Genomic DNA, 12,101 nt, shown 5'->3' with positions numbered 1-12,101 from the left:
CTTCAATTGTCTCGCTCAATAGAAAGGTGCACAAAAGAACGACTGCTGTTTTCTAAATCACGTTTGAGATAAAATCTCGTTCACATGACACGAGGTTTGCATTATAAGCATACAAGGTCTCGTACACGCCAGCAAGCATTGCGAGACTACAAAATGGCGGCGCCCTGTCGCCGAATGTAAACAAACCGCGCGATTGCATAAACGCTTATCTATGGCATGGAACACCAAAATCCGATAAATAATTTTAAAAAATGTGTTTCTCCGGAAAAAAACCGGAGGTTTTCAGGATTTTTTAGAAATATCCGGATTTCCGGATATATCCGGAAGACTTTCATCTCTGTAACATACACACATCTTTCTTAAGATCGCATATTAACCAAGGCAGACTTGCAGTACATGACATCACTATTTATCAGTGAACCTGACAGTGACAGCTAATACCAGCATCAGTCACATTTTTCACACCTATACAACTTTCAAGCCTCAACTAACCTAAAACAACTTTAGTTCAAAATATCTCAACAAAATAAAACTAGTCATGGACAGATATAATCAAAAATAGCCATTCCTACTGGGATAATCCAGATCATATTCAGAATTGACAACTACAAAGTATATACATATACAAATAATCCAGCCCATAATTTGTATTAGCAGTCACAAAATACATGCATATACAAATAATCTAGTAATTTCTCCTGTCATAAAACAGCAATCAGCCCATGTTTAAATGCTTTTCATGCTGGTATACTACCACTAAGGATTATGAAAACTCATATTTGTATATGCATGTATTCTGTAGCTGTCAATGCAAAATAAGATCTGAATTATTACAACAGGAATGGTCATTTTTGCTTAATTCTGTCCATGACTACTTTTGAACTGAAGTTGTTCTGGATAAACATAAAAAAATATCTCAGGCAAAAATCTTCAGAAAGACAAAGGATTGAAGACTTTCAAAACATAGTCCTCTACACTGAGCTGCATAAGTAGTTTGTATAGTCACCAATATATTTCTACAAATGTTTCTCCAATAGGCAGTTGCAACCCATTTCAAAGTCAGTTCAACATCTTGTGTCTTTCTTCATAAAATACTAAAGATGGCAGAAGGCTTTTCCAAAACACAAGAAAAAAAGTAGAACATAAAATTACAATTGAGAGTTTCAACGAGGGTTCAGGCAACACTGTTAAATAAGATCACAAACATTTGGAAGCCTGCTTATCCAATACAACTAATTTTCATATTTGAGAAAAAGTGCGTTATTTTGTCATAAAGTTAGAAATAGAAAACATGAGAATTATGATCTTAGTAAGCAATTCAGAAAAAACAAACTAAGTAAATATTGTGTCATATTTTGCAGAATTGACCTTACCTTGTTTCTAACTCATTATAGTAAGCTTCACCATCACGAAATACAAAAAAATAATTCTCTTCATAGCCTCTTGAAGCTTTATTTTTCACATTCCAGTTATATTCTCTAGCCATTCTGTAGTCATACCTACAAAGGAACAATAAAAATTATGAAGTTTTATTTCACATACAAGGTAGCCAAGATGTTTTTAAGAGCAATACCAATTTTATAGTTAAGCTCATGATATACTTACAATTACTTATGTAAAACTCCATGAATGTTTAATAATTAAAGATTATTTCTATTTTTTTTATAAATATAATTTAACCATAACTGGATTTCAAAAAACATTTCCTTTGCATGTATGTTTCATTAAGTATGGATTATCACCCATTTTAAACACCTTTAAAATGTCTGAATATTAACAATGAAAATTTCACAGTACTGGTTGAACAAAAGTAAAGCTTATTGTATTATTGCATTATAGATGTTATGTTCACCTTTATTTTTAAAATGCAATCCATGAAAGAACACTAGTATTTCATGGTCACCTACATATTATAAATACTAGCTTTAAAGCAATTTCACCATTTGATCTGTGATACATTTAGTAGCCTAGGGCTGAAAATGCCAGCTTCAAGCAGCTGTGTTTGTTTCAGCTAGCCCAGTTTATACTTGAATGACATTGTTAATGGAGGAAAAGGATGGTGCTCAATTTTATAGTTTTTGTTATCTTGTGATAACAGTTTACTGGTAGAGGATTGAGTGTTTCCCAATTATAGGAATTTAGGGATGTTTTTTTATTAACAGATATTTCTACTATGATTAAGATCAACCTTCTAACCAACAGGTAACCATGAAACTATAAATACTATAACACTCAATGTACTAAGTGTGTCTTCACAAAGTCTGGCAAACTTTTAGTAAAAATTACAACTTGGTTATACACTAAAAATCCTACTTTTTAATAATGTATTTTTACTAAAGATTTCTCTATGAATTCATAGTCTTTACCGAGTCAGTTTGAGTGAAATGTAATTTCCATGCTAGGAATAAAACACTCCCTTTCATATTACAGGTTTCATACTTCATTTACATAACCTCTAGAATCTCCAAAATGAATATACATTTTTTTTGGTTAAATTTTATACTTTATCTCTATTTTCTCTACCTAACACTAACTGTAACAAAATCATCAATATACAGTGAAATAAAAAGTTGAGAAATATGAAATAAAATCAAAATAATATTTTCTAGAATGACTACAGATTGTAACAAATAATTACAATTATACATTATAACCTTTTAACATCTGCTTCCTTTCAACTTTATTACATTATACTGTATTTAACACCATGAAAAGCAATATATCACAGGAGGAAAGCTTAGTGAAAACAAATGATAAGTTACTATCATGCCATGCTATGTGCACTTACTTTTCTTGAGCTAGGATATTGAGTAATCATGTTGGTTGTCCAAAAAATAATTAATATAGCTTTAAAATGTGCATTTTAGAATATAAAAAATATATCAGTCACAAGAATAGCATGTCCCAAAACTACTATAATTTATAAATAGATAACTATTAAATAGATTTTAAAAGTTCCATTACTGCTTGGAGCAACAACTTTTCTCAACATGTCAAGTTTTTCTTGCAAACTGCAAAGGCTGACCATGAAAACTAAACAAATGAATGTAAGACTGAAGTATAACAAATTTTGTTCTTTCTATTGGTTATAAACATTTTCATTAAATACTTACCATATGGGTTAAAAACCAACCTAAATCTACAAGATGGTACAAATTTATTGGAACATAGGAGATAAAAATTTTACATGCTGGACTTCCACCGTTTATAGTTTATGTTCTAATAGATAGAAAACTGATAGCCATGAAAGTGTTGAAAGAATACATATATGTATGGGAGAGTTCAGAGGGCAAAATGTGTTGCATGGTGCATAGTAGTGAAGATTGTGAACTTATTTAAAACTTATTTACAGCTCAGAACTTAGATAACATAAAATATGAATCATAAATTATATTTTGTTGCCAAATTTACTAATTTACAATAACATGATTTAATTCAATTTTGAATGTAACTCTGTAAAAAGGATGTGACATATGCACTATGACCCACCTGTATACATAGGGTTAATGGTTTCAGGGCTAACTATCATATCCAAAACAGTTACATATAGTGAATGATAGTGGTGCTTGGTATGTTGTAGCTCTCTTTGGTTTTCTTTGTCACCTGTATTGTTTTTCATTTGCATTTTCTGATTAGTTTGATAAATGGTACTTTGTGGGATAAATTGTTGCAGATATTTTCCTTTAAAAATCATACCTTTTGTACTTTCCTGACAAATGGTGTAATATTTAATAATATTTCGTTCTATGCCTTTGTTAGTAGCATTATAATGGACAAATTTTGAAAACTTTCATACAAATTTGGATTCCATTTTCCCTAAAGAGCCTAATATTTAGATTTTTAAAAAGTATTTTCAAAATCTGCTTTACATTTACTATTACAATTACAGTTTTGGTTTTCATATATATTTATTTCATTATTGTTAAACAGTGTTGATTTTTATCTATATATTTTTGATGTAGGTAACATAATTAGAATTTTTTTCATTTATACACACATAATTACAATTACTGGAAACATGAGTGCTGCATCATTGTAACTTCTGTATTGTTAGCCAGGTGCAGCTGAAATATCAATATAATAAGAATAATAAATATATATAAATGTACAATGTTATGAGGTTTAAGCTATTTTGTTTGTTTGAAGTTAAGCACAAAGCTACACAAAGGGCTATCTGTGCTCTGCCCACCATGGGTATTGAAACCCGGTTTTTAGCGTTGTAAGCCCGCAGACATACCGCTGTGCCACTGATGGGGGGGGGGGGGTTAAGCTATTTAGTCTAAACATTTATGTTTTCATGTTATAATTTCTGTTCATTCTAGAATGAAAGAGGCATAATTCATATTTATTTCCTAATTGTTTATGGTGGTTACGAGATCAGTCAAATCTACCAAATCCGTACAGAGATTCATGACTGAAAATAACAGCTAAAATATAAAGTTTTTTCCTTAAGAAACACTTGATAGCTATCTGGACATTATAAAGATTTCGCATGTGAAATTGTGAAATTTGAAAATTTTCTGATGCATAAAAGTATCTTTAATCTTAAAATGGAAATTACTTTGCATGATAGATAGGCAACATGCTAAAAGAAGAAAAAAGGCATGAGAAAAAGATTGCTTTACAAACCTTAGGAATTAATAAAAAATTTTATACTTTGTGTATGAAAGCATTGTAATGTTTACTGATGATCTGCCAAATTTCGTTAACATTTGCTTACTAACTTAAAAGTTATAGCATGAAAACTATAACAAGCACAAAAATGGTTAAGAGGTCAGTCCCAGGGACCTAGCCCATGCTGAAAGAGTTAATGGAATGACCAGGTTGGTTAAAGTGTTGAGCAACAGAGATCTTTTTTGGTGTTAACAGATGATTTATGGTTGTTGAAAAATTCCCTAAAAGTTGTTTGTGTATGTCCTACATATTGGGGATTGCATTTTGTATGCTGTATAAGGTATTTGTAGTTGAGTTATGAAGAGTATAACCAACATATAACAGTTACAAACTTTAAGGCCTAAGAATAGTATTATAAATCGTACTAGACTGCAGATGTTTTTTTTTCATACTATACTTAATTAGTCCATTACAAGTTTCAAATTATAGTCATGTAAGAATAGCAACTTATAACTATTTTTCGTGTGCCTAGAATGCTTTTTGTTTAATACCAGAAATTGTCAGGATTTTGAACAGACTTTTATCTACCAGCATGTATAGTCCATCTGTCCAGGATTGGAAAACCTACTTCGGATGAGTTTTATCTATCTCCCCCAGTGGTCCATTTTAATACCATGTTAGTTTCATTTAATTTTTTAATTCTTTCTAGGCAGCCATTTTTCCACAGATGGCTGAAGAAAGTGATAGGTAGCACAGATGTGAGATAAAGTGGCCTTGAGCACTTACATTTGCTTTTTTTTTTGTAACATGTTATGCATGCACATTAGGGTGAAATCTGATGTATTGTGTATTCCTAAAGCTTTGTAGGTACTAAAACTTAAAAAAATATATATATATAACTGGTAACTTATGGTTGTCCTTCCTGGTTCATTTCTTTAGACATAATTTACTCATAAATACCAACACCACATATTTTAATTCTATCTCAAAGATCTTACTCATCATCATCCACATAATCGACAGCATCTTCTTCATCTCTTTTCCTTTTCCTTGTTGTATCTTCCGTTGGAAGAAAATAAGCTACAAACTGTTCCCCACTCTCGTCCATTACTCCTCTAAAAACAATAAAAAAATAAACAAATGCCATCATCCATTTAGCTAAATAATTAAAACATTAATGTGCATGGTAAAAGAAAAACCTTGGTGAAAAGAACTAAAAAACTTCTCAAACAATAAAGGTAACATATGGTTCAAATCTAAAATTGTATAAATCTTTTAGTAACACAATAAAGAAACCATGATGACTGAATGCTTCACACAAAATATAATTCATTAGTAAAACTAAAAGAGGAATGTTTGCATAGAAACAGACTTTAATTTAAGCCTAAATTAATGTAAGGATATATTTTGCTTATATAAAGATGTAGTCTTAAAGTAAGTTTTTCCCACCACTTGGCACTTTAATTATCAGCAAAAAAATGTCTGAAAAGTGAAAGCTACTACTTTTGCAAATATATATAGATATATAAGAAAATTTAAAAACAAAATACAAATTTACATAAATGAAATAACATTACACTCAATTTTTTTTAGCTTGTAAGGCTTTTTATCTAGCCAATTCAAATGGTCAACCCAAAACAATGAAAGGTTGTTTGTAGTTTTTCCAGTGCACTGTGTTAGAGAATCAAACCCCAAATCCAACTTTATTTTTTATTAATTCTTTATTAAAATAATCACTTACAAAATTTTTATAAGCTTAATTACCTTTAAAACACATTAAAACATGCTTGTTGGAGTGCATCTATGGCAAGAAAAAATTAACAAAATACCAAAAACAGACCACGGTATACCGTAATAATCACACAGTAGTAAACTGATATTAGTACCTTTAGTTACAAGATTTACGTATGGATTACGTTTTTTCACTTTGGTTTCATTATTTATAAAAAGTCATAACATTTGACACTAGTGATGCTGTGTAATAAAAGAAAACTTAAAACTGAATATACATGTTAGATATATTGGTAAGATTTTAACATTATCCTCAAATTGCCAAGTTGTTTTTATATGATTCACTAGTAGTGAAGTGCACAAATTGCCAGATTTTAAGTAATTTTGTTTTTTCCTACTATAACACTCATGGCAAAGAATTGAATAAAAAAATTGGGCGAAATCTTTCATTTTCTTTACAAATTACATATGGAATTATAGCAGTAATTAGTGGAATTAAACTGCAATACTGATTGTATATATTTTTTTATTACATCTTCTGCAGTTTATAAAAATGTAATTCTAAAAGATAATGGAGTCTGTATGACTCCATTAGTATTTGTAGGTTTATTCAATACAACATTATAAGTCACTTACAGCTCAACAAACTTAAAGCAACCACATGTGACAAACATTTTATTCTTATTTGTACTTCAGTGAATCCTTCATAAAGAAGTTCTTTATATGGAAATAGAAGCACTGGGCTGAGAAACTTTAACTGCAAGTTTAAAAAAAAATTTTTTAATTGTGGGAAAGACTTAAAATATTTATTGAATGCAAGCTGCAAAGTTTATATTGTTGAGAAACTTTAAAAACTTAACCAGCTGAGAAGATACTTTATATGACTAAATAAAAAGATCCATTAAATATCTGTAGACAATGATGACAGTAATATTAGGACCAGATGTATATTTCTTATGTTAAAATAGATTCTAAATTTAATAAAAAATATTTACAAATCCTTGTAGAAAGTACTGACAACAACCAAAGTAATTTGCTGTATGGATTATGTTTCATGTAGTAGTTTAATAATTTTTCTTAAATACACACTATAAGTGGTACCTGTTTTTAGTTTGGAGAAGCACAGAGTAATATATTACTAATCACAGCATGCAGTAAAAGTGCCACTTACTTTTTTGTTTGCTAAATAGTCTTAGACATAACATGCAGTAAAATGTCACTTATGTTTTTGTTTGGTAAAAAGTCTTAGACATAACATGCAGTAAAATGTCACTTATGTTTTTGTTTGGTAAAAAGTCTTAGACATAACATGCAGTAAAAGTGCCACTTACTTTTTTGTTTGGTAAATATAGGGTAATAGTCTTAAGACATAACATGCAGTAAAAGTGCCACTTACTTTTTTGTTTGCTAAATAGTCTTAGACATAACATGCAGTAAAATGTCACTTATGTTTTTGTTTGGTAAAAAGTCTTAGACATAACATGCAGTAAAATGTCACTTATGTTTTTGTTTGGTAAAAAGTCTTAGACATAACATGCAGTAAAAGTGCCACTTACTTTTTTGTTTGGTAAATAGTCTTAGACATAACATGCAGTAAAAGTGCCACTTACTTTTGTGTGTGGTTAATAATCTTGATCACTCATATGCAGAACAAATGGCACCTTTCTTTTTCTTAAGTAACATTTTTAAAAAAACAGCTAGTAAAAATTGTATCAGCTTTCCTGTTCATTGTAATCTATTGCAATATTTTATAGCACACAGGCAGTAAAAGTGTCAGAACTGACTAACCTGATCATTGCCTGTGACATTTCTTCTAGTTGGCTGATTGGAACAGGGTCCGAGTCAAATGTCACTTGGGCAAATGGGAATTTCCATAACTAAAACAGAGTATAATAAACCTGATTTAAGAACACATAAGGTGTTTCCTAAAAGCTGAACATATCTCAAAGATATATTATTGAAAATTAATACTTACATTTCACATAATTTGATTTCAATACCTACAGTGTAAACAAAAGTTTATAAACATAGTTCTATTTTTCTACCATAAGCAAAAATCTAGTTTCATAATATTATAACACAGGTAAGATTCTACAGATATAAATACAAAATTTAAAATTCAAGCATAACTTCTTTCCGAAGTTCTTATTTTTGTAATTTTAAGTTTTAAAACATGGATTATAATATGATCTCTTGATTAATTTACAGATTCTATGAATGAGGAAACATGTCAAAAGCACAATAACAATTGAAATTTGTTGAAGTGTGTTTGATTCTGTTAGATAAAAGTCATTTTAAATCATTTTTACAACTTTATTAACAATACATTCATCAAAGAAATTAAAACTTCTATTTGAAAGTCTGATAATAATCTATATAATCTATGTAACTATATAAAATAAACTACAACAAAATAACAATTATATATATAATATCTTACCTGAAAACTAAGCTTATGTTTTTGTATTGTTTTAATGAAACTGATTCAGTACTGATGTCATTTCAAAATTGTTACTTATAATCACCACTTCCAAGATTAAAATTCTGAGGTCTCTCTTAACACGTTATTTGCACCTATACAGTAGTTAGATGATTTATTAAGCTTTAATATGCTGTGCTCATAGATTATGAATTAAAAAAGTAACTTTCATGAAGTTTTAACATCCTATAAAAAATTGTCTTCCTTTATTATCTTTACAAAAGCACATTCTACAATCTATGATGTCAAAACTTCATCAAAGATTAGTAGACTTAAAACATATATCATATACTTACGACTCTATTTACATGTATCTCAGTAAAAATATGTTGTAAAGATCAGAACATTATTGTGAAAGTAACTGATTGAAATTTCAAATTTAATTCAATGGATCAAATTTCTATTTAAGTTAAATTAAGAGTTTACACAGTACAATCATTTTACTTTACAATATTGTTTAAGTAGTCAAATGTTATAATAAAATTGTAATCAAAAATATGGAATATATGGAGTCTAGTTTGTGGATTCAGGTTTTTGTGTTACAATAGTTGAATAAATGAGAAGAGTGAGAGAAATGCATTCACTTTATAAAGTAATATGGTACATGAAAAAGTACTAGTAATGTAAAATGTTAGAAATACTGGAAAAGTAAAATGAAAATCAAGTATTGTTTTGCAACTAAAAACTCAAAAGTGTACTTTAATGTGAAAATAATTTCTTACGATTTAAATTTCTATTTGAAATTGTGACTTTTGGTACTACATAGAAACAAAAAACAGCTACTAATCTGTTCAAAAGTGATGGCTTTAAACAGGAAATTGAAGTATTAAACCTTGAATAAATAGAATGATAACAAGAAAAACCTGTAAAAATAAATAAAAAGCAATTAGCATGCATAACAATCCTTAGACAAGACTAGGGTAGCTACACTCTGTTCAGAATCAAACCACACACTCTAGGCTACTGTTGTCTGACTAAACAGCGGGATTTGACAACCACCCTCATAGTACACCAACAGCCCCAAATCACAAAGGATGTTTTTGTTGCAACAGGATGCAAAACATGAGTTCAAAGTATGTCATATTATCCAAAGGGCCACACACCCAGGCAAAATTAACACCCCCAGTGTAACCCTTTATACTCCAGTGGCCAGTATAATGCCACCTTTAAACTTGCATTATAAAAGTCAGTAACTCTTCGAAGTCACAGTAACTGAAACACGCACACTTCAAACACACCTTGATCACTACAAGATCTTTTAAAATACAATTTTGATTCTTTTGGTCAACTGATGATAAAAATCACTACATAGTATAGCTATTTAGTAAGTAGCTATGCATGGCCTACATAACTGTTGACCTGAAAGCCAATTTTCATACATATACTATGTGTTTGTAGTTAAGCACAATGCTTATAACAGGCTATCTGTGCTGTGCCCACCATGAGTACTGAAACCCAGTATTTAGCATTTTAAGTCTGCAGATATACTTCTGAGCCACTGGGAGGCATTGTTGAAAAAAACATTACAGTAAAAAAACTGGCCAAATATTAAAACCAACATAAATATAGTATTTATAAATATAACTATTTTAAAATGTAAAAGTCATCTGTGTCCTTCTTTTACCAATTTATGTATGTGTTTAAAATAGCCTTCACAATATTTACCTTTTCTCAAACGCAAAATATGATACTTGTATTCACAATGGCCTTGAATTATAAAACTGAGTTCTTCTAAACAAAAGTAACTTCCAAGACAATTACTTTAACCAAATAAACAAATAATGAGGGAAACTCTGTTAACTCTTTCAGCACGGGGGTCAGTCCCTGAAACCAACCTCGTAACCATTTTGTGCTTGTTATAGCTTTCATGATATAATTTAAATTAGTAAGCGAACGTTAATGAAACTTGGTACATTATCAGTAAACATTACAATGCTCTCATATGCAAAATAGTACATTTTTTTTTTATCAAGTCTTTAGGTTTGTAAAGCAATGTTTTTCTCATGCCTTTTTTTTTTATTTTCGCATGTTGCCTATCTAACATTCAAAGTAATTTTCATTTTAAGATTAAAAATACTTTTATGTATCAGAAAATTTAAAAATTTCACATGCAAAATATTTTATATGTTATTTTCAGTAATGAATCTCTGTATGGGCTCTGTAGGTTTGACTGATCTCGTAACTATCATAAAAAAAATAAGAAATAAATATAAGTTATACCTCTTTCATTCTAGAATGAACACAGATTATAACACAAAAACATAAATGTTTAGACTAAATAGCTTAAATTTCATGACATTATACATTTATATATATATATACTTTTATTATATTGACCTTTCAGCCATGCCTGGCTAACAATACAGAAGTTACAATGATGTGGCTCACGTGCACTCATGTTAGCATATCCAATAATATAAAATTAACCTTCGGTGTGTACAAAGTAATTTGTCTTGGCCGTGTTTTAATACACTAGTATTTTGTAAAATACACTCACATTTCAATTATTATACATTATATATGTATACAGATTATTGCTATTTTGAAATAAGTTCTTAAAACTTATTTTTCTTAAAACATAGAACAGTAAATAAAGAAGCAAACAACTATCTCTTCTAGTTATGACCTTTGTACTCGGTTGCTGCTTGTCGTAGGTTGCTAAGCCTTTAAAAATTTTGCATGTAGGGGATATGAAACAAAATATTTTTTTAGGTTTTATATATACATTTGAATAACTAAAAAATCATAAATTACTATATCAATACCATACAATTCCACTATAATTTATCAAGCTTCGTAACTAAGATGTATTTTAGTTTGAAAAATATTAAATTTTGAGCAGACTAAAGACACAACCTACCTCCTTGTAATATTGGTTCAAAAGAAACAAATGGTGCCAAAGTCCATTAAAATGGCAGAGAAAGCCACTAGGGGGACATTCTGAGCTTCAGATTGGTTATTCATGTCATATATAGAAGTAAGTGTATATAAGGGAGCATTACCAAATATGGAGAGAGGTGGGTGGGGTGCCACTGTGTGTGATTTATTACATGAGCAATATCTTAGCAAATAGAAAAGATAAGAAGCTATTATTATATATTCTAGCTTGTCAATATTGGTAATTTGAGTTTCTAAATCCATACAAAACTATAGACTTGGTATTTTGTCTTCACAAACATTTAATTTGAACCAGTGCTGCATTCAACAAACCACATGACACACAAAATCAATGTTTATCTGTGTTTGTTTATATCAACTTTTAAATTAAAAAATTGAG

General features: G+C 29.6%; 1 protein-coding gene across 1 annotated transcript in view; it reads right to left on the bottom strand.

Annotated features, from left to right (window-relative positions):
* The window catches only part of LOC106470854 (RNA polymerase II-associated factor 1 homolog), a 34,333-nt gene that overhangs the window by 6,646 nt on the left and 15,586 nt on the right, over positions 1–12,101 (bottom strand). Inside the window, exons 6-8 of the mRNA XM_022399495.1 lie at positions 8,134–8,222; positions 5,613–5,729; positions 1,374–1,499 (exon numbers count right to left, since the gene is read on the bottom strand). Coding sequence (XP_022255203.1) covers positions 1,374–1,499; positions 5,613–5,729; positions 8,134–8,222 — 332 coding nt within the window. The remainder of the gene's footprint in view (positions 1–1,373; positions 1,500–5,612; positions 5,730–8,133; positions 8,223–12,101) is intronic.

This window comes from Limulus polyphemus, unplaced genomic scaffold (assembly GCF_000517525.1).
Source record: "Limulus polyphemus unplaced genomic scaffold, Limulus_polyphemus-2.1.2 Scaffold4252, whole genome shotgun sequence".
NCBI lineage: Eukaryota > Metazoa > Arthropoda > Merostomata > Xiphosura > Limulidae > Limulus > Limulus polyphemus.
The sequence above is the reverse complement of the archived record's forward strand: the minus strand, read 5'-3'. Positions and strand labels throughout refer to the sequence as shown.